This window comes from Salvelinus sp. IW2-2015, linkage group LG20 (assembly GCF_002910315.2).
Source record: "Salvelinus sp. IW2-2015 linkage group LG20, ASM291031v2, whole genome shotgun sequence".
NCBI classification, from domain to species: Eukaryota; Metazoa; Chordata; class Actinopteri; order Salmoniformes; family Salmonidae; genus Salvelinus; species Salvelinus sp. IW2-2015.
The window spans coordinates 9,490,892-9,512,713 of NC_036860.1; the positions used below are offsets into that span (position 1 = coordinate 9,490,892).

The window sequence follows — 21,822 nt, forward strand, 5'->3', positions numbered from 1 at the left end:
ATCCATACCCACCCCGCGAGCAAAACATTATCAGCCCCGCTCGTGACAGCGAAAACCCCAAAAATAATATTGTGTTTTAAAGTTTCCTGAAATTCTACACATTGCCATAGGGGAGGCAAATGCTTGCAGTTTTTAATATAACCGATGATCAAAATGGGCCCCACCCCAGTTGGTAATTAGACCGCACTTACTACAAGTTTACATAGCTGGTTGCTAGACTAATTTACCAATCTATAAATGCTTTGCTGACTTGGGATAATTGAGTGACTGCTGATGCACAACTACATTTTATTGAAATTGCACCTTGTGTATTCTATTATTCTAAACGCAACAGGAAGTTGAGACCTCATCCCAGTACTAGTACATTTAGCTTAAATTATCACATTGAATACAATATAACTAGTACTTTTAGTTACTCTTTTACATGTCTTTAAGTCCAGCACCCAAACACCACTGAAAATAATGACTGACAAGTTTATAGTTATCCCAACCATTTATTCAGACAGACGGTCTAAATCAAAGTGAGCTCTTACGTAAAACTTCTGAAAAAAGGGGAACAAAAAGGCAGGATTTTTAATCGTAGATTTTGATTGGAATGGCGGTGCCACGGCCTCATGGGCATCGCATCAAGAGTTCCAATTCCCTGGGAGAAGGGAGGTGACAGGGATGGGAGAGACTAAATTACATAGCGAACAGGATGAGGAACGCCACCATGAGACAGAAGAGCCCCATTGCCTCAGACAGGGCAAAACCCAGGATGGCGTAGGAGAAGAGCTGCTGCTTCAGGGAGGGGTTCCTGTCAGAGACAAAGAGGACAGGAAGTTATGATTTAGGCTGGCCGACAGCACCAGTAGCGATTTGTTAATTAATGATATGAACCCAAATTAATAGGATCCGGCTCACACTCTTCAGCAATAATCTTGTGCTAAAATGTTAACATTTCCCTGCCACCCACATAAATGATCACAACTACTCTTCTGCATCAGATTTTGCTTCTAAATCTGCCCACTTCCACAAACGATTGAATCCTTTTCGTTCATCACTTACCTTGCATAGCCGATGATCAAGCTGCCGAACACAGTTCCAATTCCAGCCCCTGATCCCGCCACGCCCACTGTGGCGGCTCCAGCACCGATGAACTTGGCGGCAGTGTCGATGTCCCTGGAGATAGCGCTGGTCTGGAACCCCCGGGTTAGAAGAGAAGCCTCACCGACAGGCAACAGAGCCTGGGGAAGATGCAGGGTGCAGCACAGTCAAAATCAGAACATAGAGGAGCTAGAGACTGAAATGGAACTGAGGCCACCTGACAGGTGTAGATAGTATAATAGCCCACCACGCCAAAACAATAGAAGCTCTTAGCGCCCTATTGCTTTCACCTTGACCCTTCTGGTAGTCTGAACTGACAAGTAATAACAGATAAGTGCTAGGGACACATCTGGAGCTAGGGTTTGTTTAGGAGTGGAAAGTTATGAAACAGAAGGAAATGTAAGACGTAATACATTTCAGTACTATTACGGTGTATGACTACATTGACCCCACTGAATAAAGGCCCAGAACAGAACCTATCAAGAACAGAGACTAGTGCAGAGGTTTAAAGTGCTGCTCAATATACCAGTCAAGGGCAACAAGTGCAGGGTGCTTCAGTGCCTTTATTAATTATTTTTTATTTTTTTACAAGGAGCATGTGTGTACCTACATTTAAAAATCTAGGCACAAAGAAATTTAGGAGCACTATGAAAAATATTTAATGTAATAAAGCTAAAATCCTTAATTTCTCTAGGCACACTGGTGCTCTTACATTTAAATTCCAGGTTGGACAGAAAAATATTAAGGCGGATATGTGAGTAAAATGGTCACAGAGTCCTGAAGGGATCCTTGGAAATGGTCACAAGGACAGCCTGGATACCAGTCTTATTTAAGCACTGGCCATGTTAGTATTTCACCATACAGGGATTTAAAGTAGTCTGGTGTTCATGATAAATAAACTGAAGAAGCAATAAGGGTTACTGATGAGTTAAAAATAAACTTTATGAACATAAAAATGGCCTAATAAATGGTTTCGGGTTATCACAAAAAAAGGGGCAATTGGAAAAAGGTTTACACAAACCTAAGCACAGAACTGTGAACAACGCTACCGTCACAGGGTTTCATTTTGGTTTGAAGAGAGGCTTACCTGCTGCTCACTTCTGGCTTCAGGTCTGTTGAAGACCGAGACCGAGACGGGCCGGGCGAGGACTCTGGACCCCCCACGCAGCTGCAAGAGACAACTACACATCAGACTCCTAGACAGATTTAAAAGCTTGTAACAAGCTCTACTTACAATCATTACTAACAGACTACCAAACGTAGATTACCCTGAGGTGAGTTCTGGAGCACGCCAAGATTATGACCCTACAGAGGTGCATCTAATAGTCTAACGTCTAGGAGGATTAGAGGCATGAAGACCGGTAGAACGGCAATGTCAAACCAAATTTTATTTGTCACATGAGCCGAATACAACAGGTGTAGACCTTAGTGAAATGCTTACTTAAAAGCCCTAACCAACAATGCAGTTAAGAAAATACCTAAAAAAGAACTAAGAATAACAAATGATTAAAGAGCAGCAGTAAATAACAATAGCGGGGCTATATACAGGGGGTACTGGTACAGAGTCGGGGGCACCGGTGCCACGATCAATCCAAATCTTGTTCTTAGTAAAGACCGAGTACTATAGGGTTAGATTAGCCTACAAGGTGATGTTTTCCCAATTTATCCCCAGCTGACCACTGGTCACACATACAGGTAACACTGCCATAGACTATTCTTTCAATCATCAACCTTCAAAAAAAACAAGTGCTTTCTCATGTGCTGGTCATGGTTCACAGCAAACACCATTATCCCAGAAACCCTAGACCTATACCAATTTGCATACCACCCTAACAGATCCACAGACGATGCAATCTCTATTGCACTCCACTGCCCTTTCCCACCTGGACAAAAGGAACACCTATGTGAGAATGCTATCTCTTCAGTGGGTCATATGATTGAGTGTAGTCTGGCCCAGGAGTGTGAAGGTGAACGGAAAGGCTCTGGAGCAACGAACCGCCCTTGCTGTCTCTGCCTGGCCGGTTCCCCTCTCCACTGCGATTCTCCGCCTCTAACCCTATTACAGGGGCTGAGTCACTGGCTTACTGGTGCTCTTTCATGCCATCCCTAGGAGGGGTGCGTCACTTGAGTGGGTAGAGTCAATGACGTGATCTTCCTGTCTGGGTTGGCGCCCCCCCTTGGGTTGTGCCGTGGCGGAAATCTTTGTGGGCTATACTCGGCCTTGTCTCAGAATGGTAAGTTGGTGGATGAAGATATCCCTCTAGTGGTGTGGGGGCTGTGCTTTGGCAAAGTGGGTGGGGTTATATCCTTCCTGTTTGGCCCTGTCCAGGGGTATCATCGGATGGGGCCACAGTGTCTCCTGACCCCTCCTGTCTCAGCCTCTAGTATTTATGCTGCATTAGTTTATGTGTCGGGGGGCTAGGTTCAGTTTGTTATATCTGGAGTACTTCTCCTGTCTTATCCGGTGTCCTGTGTGAATTTAAGTATGCTCTCTCTAATTCTCTCTTTCTCTCTTTCTTTCTCTCTCTCGGAGGACCTGAGCCCTAGGACCATGCCTCAGGACTACCTGGCATGATGACTCCTTGCTGTCCCCAGTCCACCTGGCCGTGCTGCTGCTCCAGTTTCAACTGTTCTGCCTGCGGCTATGGAACCCTGACCTGTTCACCGGACGTGCTACCTGTCCCASACCTGCTGTTTTCAACTCTCTAGAGACAGCAGGAGCGGTAGAGATACTCTCAATGATCGACTATGAAAAGCCAACTGACATTTACTCCTGAGGTTCTGACTGCACCCTCGACAACTGATTATTATTATTTGACCATGCTGGTCATTTATGAACATCTTGACCATGTTCTGTTATAATCTCCACCCGGCCCAGCCAGAAGAGGACTGGCCACCCCTCAGCCTGGTTCCTCTCTAGGTTTCTTCCTAGGTTTTGGCCTTTCTAGGGAGTTTTTCCTAGCCACCGTGCTTCTACACCTGCATTGCTTGCTGTTTGGGGTTTTAGGCTGGGTTTCTGTACAGCACTTTGTGACATCAGCTGATGTAAGAAGGGCTATATAAATACATTTGATTTGCTATTAATAGACTACAGTTCAGCATTCAACACCATAGTGCTCTCAAAGCACATCACTAAGCTAAGGACCCTGGGACTAAAAACCTCCCTCTGCAACTGGATCCTGGAATTCCTGACGGGCCACCCCCAGGTAGTAAGGGTAGGTAACAACACATCTGCCATGCTGATCCTCAATACAGATGCCCCTCAGGGGTGCAGGCTCAGTTCTCCTGTACTCCCTATTCACCCATGACTGCATGACTCCAACACCATCATTAAGTTTGCAGATGACGCAACAGTGGTAGGCCTGATCACCGACAGTGATGAGACAGCCTATAAGGAGGAGGTCAGAGACCTGGCAGTGTGGTGCCAGGATAACAACCTCTCCCTCAACGTGATCAAGACAAAGGCGATGATTGTGGACTACAGGAAAAGGAGGACCGAGCACGCCCCCATTCTCATTGATGTGGCTGTAGTGGAGCAGGTTGAGCGCTTCAAGGTCCTTAGTGTTCACATCACCAGCAAAAGAACACCAGGGATGCAAGCTGGTGAGGACCCAAAAAGGGAAGAAAAAAAATTGCGCTGAAACATGCAAAAAATATATAATCCCTGCTAGGGGGAAAAGCAGTTTAACTAATTACACAACAAAGAATATGATCTACATGATCAGTCTGTGTGTAAAATAAAGTGGTTAATGTGAATAACTCTGAGCTAAACCATTGTAAAGAAAGCAATCCAATGTTTGCCTGGACTTCACTGCAAATGACACGCAAGTCTTAAGAAAAAAAATACACTAATATTGCAGTTAACCATGACACCCTTTATAATAGAACGCTTGTGACCACACCTAAATATTGCACTTGGGGGGGGGAAATAATCTTAAAGTAGAAAAATAATTAAACAAATAAGCATTCTATTTTTGCTCTATTATAGTGGCCACTATAGTAGATGAACAAGTGCACAAGGCTACATGTGCAAAAATAACATTCACGGAGTACATTGTTTAAAAAAAATAATCCTCCCTCACACAGGTTACTGTCAAGTTCAACGCAACAAAAGCAATATCTTTGGGCTACAAAGCACATTACGACATTGTACACTTTCTGCCTGTGGACATCTGTTCTACAATGTGCCAGCAGAGCATGATACCCTTTGTTGGCATAATTGATCTCTTTCAGGCAGCGAGTACACCTGGCATACCCCTTTTTATCCACTGTATTGAAAAGTGTGTGGTGTTCCTGTCACCTCTATAGAGGCATCCAGCTTAAGCCAGGCCCAGCTCCTGCTACACTTGATCCCCGAATCCACTTGTTTAACAAGCAACACCTCATTGTCACCCAATTCTCACATTCTGAAAATTAACCACATACTGTAGAGGGAAAACATAAATTAACAGATAGTGGTTAGTTTGTTAGCTAATTAACATTTCAAAAACAGATTACCAGGGTCCAGTAAGCAACGTTAGCACATTTTAACTTGAGGAACGGCAAGGAGTCGTAAACCAGTTAATACTATAGCGAATTGGTTAGGTTACTAACATTAGCTGTCTGACTTTATTAGTAAGCTAATTTTCACACCATGAACTCAATTATTTGATCAGTTAAGTTGGCCAATGTTGCTCAACATTTCTCTGGCCTTGGATCTCACTGGTCATCCCCAAAGCCAACACCTACTTTGGCCATATTTCCTTCCAGTTGTCTGCTGCCAATGAGTGGAACGAATTGCAAAAATCGCTGAAGTTGGAGACTTATATCTCCCTCACCAACTTTAAGCATCAGCTATCTGAGCAGCTAACTGATCGCTGCAGCTGTACACAGCCCATCTGTAAATAGCCCATCCAATCTACCCACCTCATTGTTTTTATTTACTTTTTTGCACACCAGTATTTCTGCTTGCACATCTATCACTCCAGTGTTAATTTGCTAAATTGTAATTACTTCGCTACTATGGCCTATTTATTGCCTTACCTCCTTACTCCATTTGCACACACTGTATATAGACTTCCTTTTTCTATTGTGTTATTGACTGTACGTTTGTTTATTCCATGTGTAACTGTAGCAACATACTTAATGCGAACAATACTTGTTCCACCCCACTTTCTCCCTCACCTCAAACTTTCCAAATGCCAGTTGTTTTTCGGTTACAGCTCATGAAGTACACTTTATCACCTTCTCACCCCCGTCTCCATGGTCAGACTTCTCACCTACCTCTTCGTTATCGTTCAGGGGACACGCTGCTGCAACTGGCAAGCTGCCTTTCCATTCTCTGCTGTCTTTCCAGAGAGCGTGCTGATGATGTAACTAGCAAATTGGTTGTCTCTTTAGTCACGTGCTGCATTCTGTTGTGTGAACGATTGGCTGAGCCTTGGATACAGCCAGTGTTAATGCTTAAAATGTGCATCACTCGTTCACTTACAACCAGTAGTGACCCACCCCAACTTCTCATCAGACCAACACGAATCACGTAGGTCACCAATTTTGGATTCAAAACGGCGAATTTAGCCGAAAGGTGACTAGTTTGCACCCCTGTATCATGGTCCAAACACACCAAGATAGTCATGAAGAGGGCACGACAAAACCTATTCCCCCTCAGGTGACTGAAAAGATTTGGCATGGGTCCTCAAAAAGTTCTACAGCTGCACCATCAAGAGCATCCTGACACCTGTTGTATTCGGCGCATGTGACATAAAATTTGATATTCCTTACCAAGGACACTCATTTGCTGCGCATCTTATAGCTAAACAGTATTGCGTGTACGTGCTAGATCTAGACTGATAAGGTACGACTGGTAGAGGATCAAACAGTGACATTGTAGTGTCAAAGAATACATACCACAGCAGGTGAGGTGACAAACTTAGCGCAGGCGTACATGGCTGGTGCCTGTTGAGAGAGATGAGAAGTTACATTTAACTGCTAATTTGCCCCACCATTAAAATGTCCTATCAATTCAACAGGCATCTTTAAGCAGTCGTTTGGACCCACCCAAAAAAGATAATGGAAGGCATGCACAACTCTTAACTACAGCCCTACACTGCTAAAGGTACAGTAAAGGTGACCTGAGCTGTAGGTGTAACCAGTCAAGCATTTGACCATGTGCATCAGGGAAGAGGATGCGCAAAAGGCAGACTAGGGTACTGTAGTAAAATCTGAATGTAGAATCTCAAGAGGTTACAACTCAGCGCAAATAAAGAATCAAGTTACAATCTTTACGCCCATGTCATAAGATTAGTTAATTAAGTGAAAATAGCAAGGCTTGATTGAATGTGGCAAGAGCCCAAAGCAAATGACAGTGAAGCATTAAAAAACAAGATTCTTTCAAAACACTAAGTGGGGAGTTAAACTATGATCAACTTCGACTCCAGAGATGTCTAATGCTAATTAATCAAATTGTGTAGGTAGCGTGGTAGTGTATTAGTACCAGTGCACATATGGCCCAGACAGGCAAGCTAGCCTTTAGCTATGCTTGAATGAGTGTTAAAAAATAAATAACTAGCTAAATTACTTGTGAAAAAAATATCACACGCTTTAGTACAGTACACCCCCGCCTTCCCTGTCGCCATTCCGCCCCTGGGCATTTAACGTTAACATTAGCACGAATGACAACGGAAGGAATCGCCATGGGGGAACGTAAACTAAAATGTCCATGCTTGAATGTGGCTTATTAAACCCATTTCACATGCAATGAGGGTAGCAGCGATTTGCAAAAAGATAAAAGCATTAAACGTTAGTTGGATAACCTGGGTAGCTTGTTAGCCATAGCTAGCTAAATTTAATATACTTCAGACGGACACTGCTAACGTTATTCGATAGGCGGGAGGATTTGGCTAGCCAACCCGAGACGTGAAGGTCAAAAATGACCCACAGACACCAATACGGGATTTAAATACAAGGACGCTGCATCTGGTACAGGACTAGAAATTGATAGAAATTGTTAAACGTCCTTCTCAATCCTCAGGGACATGAATCCATAATGACCGAAAACATGCACTGGTTCACTAGGCCCAGATATGGACGAGCAAGTCAGACATTTTGCAGAAGCTTCACCGCAGCTTAGAATCGGTTGTACACCAAAATGCATGGTTTCGCAAGTTAACATTTGCATGTTTATTTCCCAACAGTATTCGCGGCTGCCCATGTAGACACTTCTATGGTAAGAATTCTACAGTACGAATATATTCCCTGTAAAATGTCATTCTTGGGAAGAAATCATTGAATGGCCGTCAACTTCACCTACATTGCATGGCTAGCTAGCGTGCTAACAATTCATATTCGCCCCCGCAATGCTGACAGGACATTTCAAAATATTCACAATGCGATTATAACCATACCGAAATGACAAAATAATGCGTCACACTGAAACCCTAAATTATTAACTCACCTTAATGTTACAGTACACACGGGGTCCTAGATTACTAATTCTCGCTCACAGCAGCAGTCAATGTGCACTCTGACAGCTGTCACCTTGTCATTTATAATCTTAGTTACTACGTCCTAAACGTCCATTGGACAAAAGGAAACCTCCTTCGACTGTGATTTCCTGTTTAGCTTGTCACTACTTTTAACCTAGCCTATAATGGAGCTTTCAATGAACTACAATGCTTGCAATTGGTTGACAGTATTTAGGGCGGCTGGGTGACTCAAACGCTGACGTATGGTAAGAATGGACTCGAATCCTATTTCCTTTCCCCATTGGACCATATTCCCGTTAACCTTTCAAACTACATCCAGTGTCCTTGATTTCTATTGGACAGTGTATAGGACGTCCCGCCTACTTCCAACATTTTAGGAGTAAAGGAATTGGTATGCTTTAAATGACGTGCAGCTTATAAAGGCTTCATACAAATCATCTATAACCTTATGTCATGCTTTATAAAGGGTTCATAAATGTGGCATTAATGTGTGACATAACCACCAATGTCAAATGTGACATAACCCACTATGTCAAATATGACACAAACATCGCTTAATAATGGCCTTATAAATCATTCAATTGAGGCTTCACAAAGCATGCATCTTGGATATTGGGTTTAATTTCCGACACCACCCATCCATAAAACTTTATTCATGCATGACTGAAAGTTGCTTTGGAAAAAAGTGTTTGCTAAACTTGATATATTTCACAAAAACATTCCTAGGATGGCCGAACCTCTTTCCCTCTTGGGTGTGTAGTCAATATTGGATCTAACCTCAACTTCCCCAAAAATGCTGTGCTGCAGGATGACACACACTTTAAGGTGCAGTCATGCAAAGCCAAAAACGTTGGTCGGGCCTTCTAAAATTCGTAAAAATGTTTTACCTACTTACGTTTTTCTCCAAATTCTGTTTTCTTGGTTTTGTTTTTCCAGGTTTCAGATTTGCAATTTTTTTCTGATTCCCCCCAGTTTTTCACATTTGTTTAAATAGAAAAACAAAAATTTTAGATTTTCTGTGTTCACAACAATGCTTAAACTACATCATGACTTGACTTCTGGGAAAAATGGAAGAAACTTAGATTTTTTAGTGTAGTTGCCCTTTAATTCAGTGAGCATGACCTGCACTGTTGTTTGGTTCTTGATTTTCTTTAGTGCAGTAAGCGCAAATGTTATGTGATTTGGCCATCAATGGAATGGGTGGAGTAAAAAGGCCAGCAACAGCAACAGTGCCTTCAGAAAGTATTCAGACCCCTTGACTTTTTCCACATTTTGTTACGTTTCAGCCTTATTCTAAAATGTATTAAATAAAAACAATTCCTCAGCAATCTACACATAATAGCCCATAATGAAAAAGCTGAATCAGGGTTTAAGAAATTTGTGCATATTTTTATAAAAAATAAATAAATGAAATACCTAATTTACATAAGTATTCAGACCCGAAATTGAGACTCAAAATTGAGCTCAGGTGCATCCTGTTTCCATTGATTATCCTTGATGTTTCTACAACTTGAGTCCACCTATGGTAAATTCAATTGATTGGACATGATTTGGAGAGGCACACACCTGCCTATCAAAGGTCCCACAGTTGACAGTGCATGTCAGAGCAAAAACCAAGCCATGAGGTCAAAAGAATTGTCCGTAGCGTGCCGAGACAAGATTGTGTCAAGGCACAGATCTGGGGAAGGGGACCAAAAAATGTCAGCAGCATTGAAGATCTCCAAGAACACAGTGGATCCATCATTCTTAAACGGAAGAAGTTTAGAACCACCAAGACTCTTCCTAGAGCTGGCCGCCTGGCCAAACTGAGCAATCGGGGGAGAAGGGCCTTGGTCAGGGAGGTGACCAAGAACCCGATGGCCAGTCTGACAGATCTCTAGAGTTTCTCTGTAGAGATGGGAGAACCTTCCAGAAGGACAACAATCTCTGCAGCATTCCAAACGAAAGCCACATGACAGCCTGCTTGCAGTTTGCCAAACGGCACCTAAAGACTCTCAGACCATGAGAAACAAGATTCTCTGGTCTGATGAAACCAAGATTGAACTTCTTGGCCTGACTGCCAAGCTTCACATCTGGAGGAAACCTGGCACCATCCCTACTGTGAAGCATGGTGGTGGCAGCATCATGCTGTGGGGATGTTTATCAGGGACTTGGAGACTAGTCAGGATCGGAGACTTGGAGACTAGTCAGGATCGAGGCAAAGATGAATAGAGCAAAGTACATTGATCCTTCATGAAAACTTGCTCCAAAGCGCTCAGGACCTCAGACTGGGGTCAAGGTTCACCTTCCAACAGGACAACGACGCTAAGCACACAGCCAAAGCAACGCAGGAGAGGCTTTGCCAAGAAATTCTAAAAACCTATTTTCGCTTTGTCATTATGAAGTGCTGTATGTAGATTGATGAGGAAAACTATTTAAGAAATTTTAGAATAAGGCTGTAACGTAACATAATGTATAAAAAGGGAAGGGGTCTGAATACTTTCCGAATGCACTGTATAAGCCTGGGATATCACCTTTTATTAGTCACATGGTTAGCAGATGTTAATGCGAGTGTAACGAAATGCTTGTGCTTCTAGTTCCGACTATGCAGTAAAATTTAACAAGTAATCTAACAAATTCACAACAACTACCTTATACACACAAATGTAAAGGGATGAATAAGAATATGTACATATAAATATATGGATGAGCGATGGCGTGTAGCATAGACAAGATGCAGTAGATGGTGTAGAATACAGTATATACATATGAGATGAGTAATGTAGGATATGAAAACATTCTGGCATTATTTAAAGTGACTAGTGATACCTTTAAGTCTGTTTATTTAGGTAGCCAGAGATTTGAGTCTGTATGTTGGCAGCAGCCTCTCTATGTTAGTGATGGCTGTTTAACAGTCTGATGGCCTTGAGATAGAAGCTGTTATTCAGTCTCTCGGTCCCAGCTTTGATGCACCTGTACTGACCTCGCCTTCTGGATTATAGCGGGGTGAACAGACAGTGGCTCGGGTGGTTGTTGTCCTTGATGATCTTTTTGGCCTTCCTGTGACATCGGGTGATGTAGGTGTCCTGGAGTGCAGGTAGTTTGCCCCCGGTGATGCGTTGTGCAGACCGCACTACCCTCTGGAGAGCCTTGCGGTTGAGGGCGGTGCAATTGCCGTACCAGGCGGTGATACAGCCCGACAGGATGTTCTCGATTGTGAATCTGTAAAAGTTTGTGTTTTAGATGACAAGCCAAATTTCTCTAGCCTCCTGAGGTTGAAGAGGCTCTGTTGCGCCTCCTTCACCACGCTGTCTGTGTGGGTGGACAATTTCAGTTTGTCCATGATGTGTATGCCGAGGCACTTAACTTTCCACCTTCTCCACTACTGTCCCGTCGATGTGGGGGGGGGGGGTGAGGGGTACTCCCTCTGCTGTTTCCTGAAGTCCACGATCATCTCCTTTGCTTTGCTGACGTTAAGTGAGAGGTTATTTTCCTGACACCACACTCCGAGGGCCCTCACCTCCTCCCTGTAGGCTGTTTCGCCATTGTTGGTAATCAGGCCTAACACTGTAGTGTCGTCTGCAAACTTGATGATTGAGTTGAAAGCGTACATGGTCACGCAGTAATGGGTGAACAGGGAGTACAGGAGAGGGCTGAGAACTTTTGGGGCCCCAGTGTTGAGGATCAGCGGGGTGGAGATGTTGTTTCCTACCTTCACCACCTGGGGGCGGCCCATCAGAAAGTCCATTACCCAGTTACACAGGGCGGGGTCGAGACCCAGGGTCTCGAGCTTAATGATGAGTTTGGAGGGTACTATGGCGTTAAATGCTGAGCTGTAGTTCCAGCATTCCTACGTAGGTATTCCTCTTGTTCAGATGGGATAGGGCTGTGTGCAGTGTGATGGCGATTGCATCGTCAGTGGACCTATTGGGGCGGTAAGCAAATTGGAGTGGGTCTAGGGTATCAGGTAGGGTGGAGGTGATATGATCCTTGATCCTAGTCTCTCAAAGCACTTCATGATGACAGAAGTGAGTGCAATGGGGCGATAGTAATTTAGTTCAGTTACCTTAGCTTTCTTGGGAACAGGAACAATGGTGGCCATCTTGAAGCATGAGGGGACAACAGACTGGGATAGGGATATGATCCGTAAACACACCAGCCAGCTGGTCTGCGCATGCTCTGAGGATGTGGCTAGGGATGCTGTCTGGGCCGGCAGCCTTGCGAGGGTTAACACGTTTAAATGTTTTACTCACGTTGGCCACGGAGAAGGAGAGCCCACAGGCTTTGATAGCGGGCCGTGTCAGTGGCAACATATTGTCCTCAAAGCGAGCAAAGAAGTTGTTTAATTTGTCTGGGAGCAAGACTTCGGTGTCCGCGATGGCCCGGTATTCTTTTTGTAATCCGTGATTGACTGTAGACCCTGCCACATACGTCTCGTGTTTGAGCCATTGAATTGCGACTCTACTTTGTCTCTATACTGACACTTTGCTTGTTTGATTGCCTTGCGGAGGGAATAGCTGCACTGTTTGTATGCAGTCATGTTTCCGGTCGCCTTGCCATGATTAACAGCGGTGGTTCGCACTTTCAATTTTGCGCAAATGCTGCCATCAATCCACGGTTTCTGGATAGGGAAGGTTTTAATGGTCACAGAGGGAACCACATCTCCGATGCATTTGCTAATATAAGTCAGCGTATTCGTCAATGTTATTGTCTGAGGCTATCCGGAACATATCCCAGTCCATGTGATCGAAGCAATCTTGAAGCATGGAATCCGATTGGCCAGACCAGTGTTGTATTGACCTGAGCATGGGCATTTCCTGTTTTAGTTTCTGTCTATAGGCTGGGAGCAACAAAATGGAGTCATGGTGAGATTTGCCGAAGGCAGGGCGGGGGAGGACTTTGTATGCATCACGGAAGATCGAGTAGCAATGATCCAGAAAGCTACCAGCTCTTGTCGCGCATTCGGTATGCTGATAGAATTTAAGAAGTATGGTTCTTAGGTTAGCTTTGTTAAAATCCCCAGCTACAACAAATCAAATCAAATTTTATTGCAGCCTCAGGATGTATGGTTTCCAGTTTTCATAGAGTCCAGTGAAGTTCTTTCAGGGCCGACGAGGGATCTGCTTGGGGGGGATATACACGGCTGTGACTATAATCGAAGAGAATTATCTTGGAAGATAATGCGGTCGGCATCTGATTGTAAGAAATTCTAGGTCGGGTGAACAAAAGGACTTGAGGTCCTGTATGTTGTTGTGATTACACCATGAGTCATTAATCATAAGGCATATTACTCGCCCTTCTTTTTACCAGAGAGATGTTTGTTTTTGTCGGTGCGATGCGTGAAGAAACCGGGTGGCTGTACCGACTCTGACAACATATCCCGAGTGAGCCATGTTTCCGAGAAACAGAGAATGTTACAATCTCTGTCTTTCTGGAAGGCAACTCGTGCCCTAATTTCGTCCACCTTGTTATCTAGAGATTGGACACCGGCGAGTAATATGCTCGGAAGCAGTGGATGGTGTGCTGGCCTTCTGAGTCTAACCAGTAGGCCGCTCCATCTGCCTCTCCTGCGGCGCCCGCGTTGTTTTTGATCGGCCTCTGGGATAAGATCACATGTCCAGGGTGGAGGTCCAAACAAAGGATCCGTTTCAGGAAAAACATACTCCTGGTCGTAATGATGGTAAGTTGACAGCGCTTTTATATCCAATAGTTCTTCCCTGCTGTATGTAATAACACTTGAGATTTTCTGGGTTAACAATGTAAGAAATAATACATAAAAAAACAAATAACTGCATAGTTTACTAAGGACCTGAAGCGAGGCGACCATCTTATAAGCCAGCCATTCAAAGTTGGTCTTAGTGGAAGTGACCATAGAATTCTATTGGATTGACCTTACTGAGGAAAGTATTTCTCAACGTCACTATTTAACACAGTCAAAAAGTCAATTATTGCACAATTTAACTTCTTAAAATTTTATTTTAAACCTAACCCTAACTAATGAAGGTCAAGTTTGATGCGTTGGTCCACCAGACCTTTTGCGCTTTTGGGTAGAAGTGTTTGGGAATGAGATCAAGTGTAATGTGACTAACATAACATCACTTATCAGCATATGCCATCCTTCAGTAGAATTTGACGTAGTGGGTTATGTCACATTTGACATGGGTGATTATGTCACATAGTTATGCCACATTTATGAACCCTTCATAAAACATGACATACGGTTATAGATGCTTTGTAACCCATTTATGTAGTGCTTATGAAGGCTTTTGAAGCTTTTATAAGCTGAACGTCATTTTAAAGCGGGACCTAAAATTCGACAGCAAATTCTGCTGTATACAAATACATAGGCCTTATGAAATATATCAAAGAATACATGATTATTTAGTTAATTTCAGCAGACCAAATATGGATGGTATATAGCCAACAGAATAGCCTACATCTTAGCAATATCAGGTGTGCCTAACCTCATCATGGGATGATAAGGGGGTCTCTGGATCCCCTTGAAACTTTTGTCAAATAAACTGTGAATGGCATTGTTATTTCTCATTCTGTAAAATATGGGATGTGCTATTGTTATTTTCTCCTACGAATGTCACACTTACATAAATAACCAATTATAGACAACTCAACTGAAATGCAAGTTTTGTTATTGAAGAAAAGTAGATTGAATGAAAAGCTAATTAGTTATACAAAGGCCAAATCAATATCTGTGGTGGGGATACAGTGGACATGAACAACCACAACTTTAAAAAGTTCCTATGGCATGACATCTGGTGTGTGTATCCTGAAACCTGTGGTCAGCCTCCAGACTTCCTTGCAGCACCTTACACAAAGCAGTGAGCTCCTCGCTGCGGAACCTAGGAGGTCTCACCACCCAATGCAGCTTCCCCTCAACGATCTCGTCCTCCTCGTCCGACATGAGGTCAACCGTCTCCGACCCGCCCATAGCTCCTTCTCCTCCTCTGCCACCATTGTCGAACATGCATCAAGCAGCTGAAATGCAGACATTACAAATCTACTTATAAAAGTACAACCTGCAATATTAATTCAATGTAATTATAATTTCAATGAATGATACCCATATATTATTGAATAATATAACCATTATTAATCATTCATTTTATAAAGCCCTTTTTATTTCAGCAGTTGTCACATAGTGCTTTTACAGTAACCCGGCCTAGACCCTAAGAGCAAGCAAAAGCAGAAATACAGTGGCCAGGAAAAACTCCCTGGAAGAAGAAAGTAAGAAACCTAGAGGAGCCCGGCTCAGGAGGGGAGGCCCATCCATTTTTGGCAGTAGAGGATGGAGGTTAAATCCCAATAAATGTGAAGTTTGATGAAAATTTGATTATATTATACTGAACAAAAATATGAATGCAACATGTAAAGTGCTGGTCCCATGTTTCATGAGCTGAAATAAAAGATCCAAGAAATGTTCCATATGAACAAAATGCTTATTTCTTCCATATTTTGTGCACAAATTTGTTTACATCCCTGTTAGTGAGCATTTCTCCTTTACCAAGATAATCCATCCACCTGACAGGTATGGCATACCAAGAAGCTGATTAAACAGCATGATCATTACACAGGTGCACCTTGTGCTGGGGACAATAAAAGGCCACTCTTGTCACGTCCTGACCATAGAGAGTCCTTATTTTCTATGGTGGAGTAGGTCAGGGCGTGACTGGGGGGTTAGTCTAGTTTATTATTTCTATGTGGGGTTCTAGGTTTGTTTTTCTATGTTGGTGATTTTGTATGATTCCCAATTAGAGGCAGCTGGTAAACATATTTAAGTAGCATTTTTCCCACCTGTGTTTTATGGGATATTGTGTTTTGAGTTAGTGCACGTAGCACCTCTGTAGTCACGGTTCGTTGTTAGTTTATTGTTTATTATTTTGTTTTGCTAAGTTTCACTTTCTAATAAATTATGTGGAACTCAACATCCGCTGCGCCTTGGTCCGACATTTATTCCAGCGAACATGACAGAATATCCCATCACACCAGGACCAAGCAGCGTGCTACAATGGGGAAAATAAGTTGGACCTTGGTGGAAATAACGGAAGGACAGGAGATCCTTCCTTGGCAGGAGTCACAGTAGACGCAAGGAGAGAAGGGAGAACAGCGACGACGTCGGGGTTCGCGGCCACAAGGAAAGCCCAAAAGACAGACCTACATTTTTGGGGGGGGAGGGCACACGGGGTGGTCGGCGAAGCCGAGGTGTGAACCAGTGACAACATGGGAGGAGGTAGAGAGGTGGTCGGTCGAGCCAGGGAGAGTGCCAGAGCCCGCCTGGGAGTCAATGGAACAGTGCGAGGAGGGATACCGGAGAATGGAGTTGGCGAGGAGTATGCGGCAACGCAGGCGTTTGGAGGAGCATGTTAACAGTCCGGTGCAATCTGTGCCGGTCCCACGCATCAGGCCTCCAGTGCGCCTCCCCAGTCCGCTACGTCCTGTGCCTGCTCCTCGCACTCGCCCAGATGTACGCCTCCACAGCCCAGTACGTCCTGTGCTAGCTCCTCGCACTCACCATGCGAAGTGTGTCATCGAACCGGTACCATTGATGCAGGCTATACGCACCAGGTCTTCGGTGCGCCTTCACAGCCCAGTACGTCCTGTTCCTTCTCCCCGCACTCGCCCTGAAGTGCGTGTCACCAGTCCGGTGCCCCACGCATCAGGCCTCCAGTGCGCTTCCCCAGTCCAGTACGTCCTGTGCCTTCTCCCCGCACTCGCTCTGAAGTGCGTGTCACCAGTCCGGTGCCAACTGTACCGGCCCCACGCATCAGGCCTCCAGTGCGCCTCCCCAGTCCGGTACGTCCTGTGCCTGCTCCTCGCGCTCGCCCTGAGGTGCGTGTCACCAGTCCGGTACCACCAGTGCCGGCCCCACGCACCAGGCTTCCTGCGATGATCCCCAGTCCAGAGCTTCTGGCGACGATCCCCAGTCCAGAGCTTCTGGCGACGATCCCCAGTCCAGAGCTTCCGGCGACAGTTCCCAGTCCAGAGCTTCCGGCGACAGTTCCCAGTCCAGAGCTTCCGGCGACAGTTCCCAGTCCAGAGCTTCCGGCGACGTTTCACAGTCCGGAACCTCCAACGACGGTCCACGGTCCGGAACCTCCTGAGACGGTCCACGGTCCGGAACCTCCTGAGACGGTACACGGTCCGGAACCTCCTGAGACGGTCCACGGTCCGGAACCTCCTGAGACGGTCCACGGTCCGGAACCTCCTGCGACGGTCAACGGTCTGAAACCTCCAGCTCCATGGCCGGAGCCTTCCCCTGCGCCGATGCCCAGTCTAAGCACGGCGTCCAGTCCCGCTCCATGGCGGGAGCCTTCCCCTGCGCTGATGCCCAGTCCAGACACGGCGTCCGGTCTAGCTCCATGGCCGGAGCCTTCTCCTGCGCCGGTGCTCAGTCCAGATACGGCGTCCAGTCCTGATCCATGGCAGGAGCCTTCCTCTGCACTGATGTCCAGTCCAGATCTGGTGTCCAGTCCCGCTCCATGGCAGGAGCCTTCCTTGACACCAAGGTCCAGTCCATGCACAGTGTTCAGCCCGGGTCCATGGCTGGATCCACGGGATGAGCGGGTTCTTCATCCCGCACCAGAGCCGCCTCCGATGCTGGCGTATCCGCGGAATGAGAGGGTTCTTCGTCCTGCACCAAAGCCGCCACCGACACTAGACACCCCCCCTAACCCTCCCTTTTGGTTTCAGGTTTTGCGGCCGGAGTCCGCACCTTTGTGGGGGGTACTGTCACGTCCTGATCATAGAGAGTCCTTATTTTCTTTGGTGGAGTAGGTCAGGGCGTGACTGGCGTTAGTCTAGTTTATTATTTCTATGTGGGGTTCTAGGTTTGTTTTTCTATGTTGGTGATTTTGTATGATTCCCAATTAGAGGCAGCTGGTAATCGTTGTCTCTAATTGGGGATCATAGTATATCCATATTTTACACAATGTGACTTGCTTCTCTTCCCTTTAGATCAACTAATGACAACTTACCTCGTAGCACGTGTTGACACATTCGTCCCTTTCAAAATCTCTGTGATTGGTGATCACTTTATAGTTTGCAGGAGAGTTCAGCCTTTGAAAACATAAATTAAGTAGCCCGAATGTTAGCTAGTAACTCAAATTTGACCAGAATCAGGCGGGTTTATGACTTTGTGGCTTTGGTAACTAGTAACGACCCTCTACATTTTTATAGCTAGCCTAATAGACAGGTTGGCTGAAAACGTCCCGAAAATTATGGGTGCCCACCGATGGGGGCTGAAGCCGTGCTTTGTTATGATTCTGAATGGTCAGATAGCTAGCAGCAATGGGTGAGTACGTTTTGAATGGCCCGGTGCCCCGGGTTGGTGGAGGTTTCACTTAAATATTAATGGAAGGTTCTAAAATGTGCAAGAACCGCTCAACCGGGGTACCGGGCCAATCAAAACAAATTTTTCCAATGATAAGAAGCAGCCATGTGGGGAATCATAGGTGGCTCATTTCAGCAAGTTTTATCTTGTTCTTGAAACCATGTCCTGTTAGGGATTCGGCAGCTAAGCTGGTCAAACCGTAATGTATTTGTTGGCGTTCATTACTAGAGGTTCAAGTAGCGAACTCCTAATTATTATTATTATTACTCTTCTTCTAGAATAAGGCAAAATTTAAATGCAAATTCCCGTGAGATGGAAAAGCCTAGGAGGGTGCAACCTTGCATGATGGTAATTGCCCAGCCAATTGGCCACATGCTGGCAATATATCAAGCGATTGAAAATGTAAACTTTGAATGGTAACGTCCCTCACCCAGTGTGACCTAGAGTCATGAAATTCAGTACATGGGTCCCTCTCCTCCCAACAAACAAATTTGCCTCAAGGACTAATAAGTCCCGCCATGGTGTATTTTCCACCATTTTGAATTTTGTGAAAAACACTTAAAATGCTACTCCTCTGGCACACTATGGACAAAGTTCTCCCAACATAACATTTTCTACACTAGTGCCTAAAACAACGTTGCCTGTATTGACCAATTATAATTTACCTGGGCGTGCTCTGGCACATAAATGCATATAAATCAGTCACGAATATTCATATTGTAACAACACTTGGTACACATGTCACAAACACTGTGAATACTTTTGCCAAGCGTGGTAAACTGTACAGAAGTAGCTCATTCTAAGGCAATGTGTCCAATTTATCCTGATGGTGGCACAGTGAGCACACAGCTGAACCCAGGCAACAGTTGCAGCTTTAATTTTGTCTTGCTCTTGTTAATGCTAATATGGCTTAAATTCGCTAGCTAGCCAACCAACAACTGTAACAATGTATGTGATAGTGCTCATTGTGCAAATGTATTTGTTTTCAATAAACGTTTGGAGATTAAATACTGTATATATATTGAACAAGGTATCTATAGGGCTCCCGAGCAGTGCAGTGGTCTAAGGAACTGCATCTCAGTGCTAGAGGCGTCACTACAGACCCTGGATCGATCCTGGGCTGTATCACAACATGCCGTGATTGGGAGTCCCATATGGCAGTGCACAATTGTCCCAGCGTCGTCCGGGTTAGGGTTTGGCCGGGGTAGACCATCATTGTAAATAAGAATTTGTTCTTAACTGACTTGCCTAGTTCAATAAAGGTTAAATAAAAAATAAATACAAATATAAATGCAACATGTAAAAATTTCAAAGGTTTTACTGAGTAAAAAAGGAAATCAGTCAATTGAAGTAAATTCATTAGGCCCTAATCTATGTATTTCACATGACTGGGAATACAGATATGCATCTGTTGGTCACAGATACCTTAAAAAAAGTAGGGCCATGGATCAGAATACCAGTGAGTATCTGATGTGACCATTTGCCTCATGCAGTGTGAGACATCTCCTTCGCATAGAGTTGATCTGGCTGTTGATTGTGGCCTGTGGAATGTTGTCCCTCTTCTCTTCAATGGCTGTGCGAAGTTGCTGGATATTGGCGGGAACTGGAACATGCTGTCATAGACGTCAATCCAGAGCATCCCAAACATACTCAATGGGTGAGTATGTAGGCCATGGAAGAACTGGGACATTTTCAGCTTCCGGGAATTGTGTACAGATCCTTGCAACATGCTTTAAAAAAAATTATTTAACCTTTATTTAACTTGGCAAGTCAGTTAAGAACAAATTCTTATTCATCATTATCATGCTGAAACATGAGGTGATGGCAGAGGATCAACAATGGGCAATGGGCCTCAGGATCTCGTCACGGTATCTCTGTGCATTCAAATTGCCATCGATAAAATGCAATTGTGTTCATTGTCCATAGCTTATGCCTGCCCATACTACAACCCCACCGCCACCATGGGGCACTCTGTACACAACAGCAAACCGGTTGCCCACACGACGCCATACAGTACGCCATGTGGTCTGCGGTTGTGAAACTGGTTGGACGTACTACCAATTTCTCTAAAAGGACGTTAGAGGCGGCTTATGGTAGAGAAATTAATATAAAATTATCTGGCAACAGCTCTGGTGGACATTCCTGCAGTTAGCATGCCTATTGCATGCTCCCTCAGAACTTGAGACATCTGCACATTTTAGAGTGCCATTTTATTGTCCCCAGCACAAGGTACACCTGTGTAATGATCATGCTGTTTAATCAGCTTCTTGATATGCCACACCTGTCAGGTGGATGGATTATCTTGGCAAAATAGAAATACTCACTAACAAGGATGTAAACAAATTTGTGCACAATGTTTTAGGGAAATATGCTTTTTGTGCATATGAAACATTTTGGGGATCTTTTATTTCAGCTCATGAAACACAGGACTAACACTTAACATATTGCATTTATATTTTTGTTCAGTGTATTTTACATGTTGTCAACAATCTATGCCAATCCTGTCTGTTTTGCCCACAGTTGCATGCACTTTGGTTTTGTTGCTAAACAACCAACCCGTCTGGTAATAAAACAAGAAAGAAAATATATATATATTTATTTATTTATTAAAAATAACTTGAAAATGTTTAAGAGATAAATAAATATTATGTGCACTGCTCATCGTCAAAGTCAGACAGGAAAGGGAGGTCAATTTGGGGGGTTGGGTGCGCAATTATGTACTGGCCAATTAAATAGCTCCAATCAAGTTTTGCAACTCTGCCATGTATCGGGAATGGTACATTTTATTGTCTATAAAGAAAGCCAATTGGTCATTCGCTTCCATCAGAAAACCTTCACAAATATCATTACATCTACTCATACCTCTACTGCTGAAACTATTTACCTATCTATTTTTCCAGCTGTAGTTAAAGCACAGGAAAATATGTATTTTTCACAGTAGGCTATGTT

The 21,822-nt window shown here is 44.3% G+C and overlaps 1 protein-coding gene across 1 annotated transcript; it reads right to left on the reverse strand.

Moving 5' to 3' along the window:
• Positions 1–474: 474 nt before the first annotated feature.
• On the reverse strand, positions 475–8,612 carry LOC111981695 (ATP synthase F(0) complex subunit C3, mitochondrial). Its single transcript, XM_024013097.3, has 5 exons — positions 8,519–8,612; positions 6,973–7,020; positions 2,174–2,254; positions 1,048–1,226; positions 475–796 (listed from the first exon to the last, which is right to left on the reverse strand). The coding sequence occupies exons 2-5, from the start codon at positions 7,009–7,011 to the stop codon at positions 682–684; spliced, it is 414 nt and encodes a 137-aa protein (XP_023868865.1). The 5' UTR covers positions 7,012–7,020; positions 8,519–8,612; the 3' UTR covers positions 475–681.
• Between the last annotated feature and the right edge of the window lie 13,210 nt (positions 8,613–21,822).

Coding starts and splice junctions, on each gene's coding strand:
- LOC111981695 (XM_024013097.3), bottom strand. CDS start 7,011: ATGTACGCCTGCGCTAAGTTTGTCACCTCACCTGCTGTG. Junction 2,255..6,972: donor TTGTCACCTCACCTGCTGTG/GTATGTATTCTT, acceptor TGTCTCTTGCAG/CTGCGTGGGGGGTCCAGAGT. Junction 1,227..2,173: donor AAGCCAGAAGTGAGCAGCAG/GTAAGCCTCTCT, acceptor CATCTTCCCCAG/GCTCTGTTGCCTGTCGGTGA.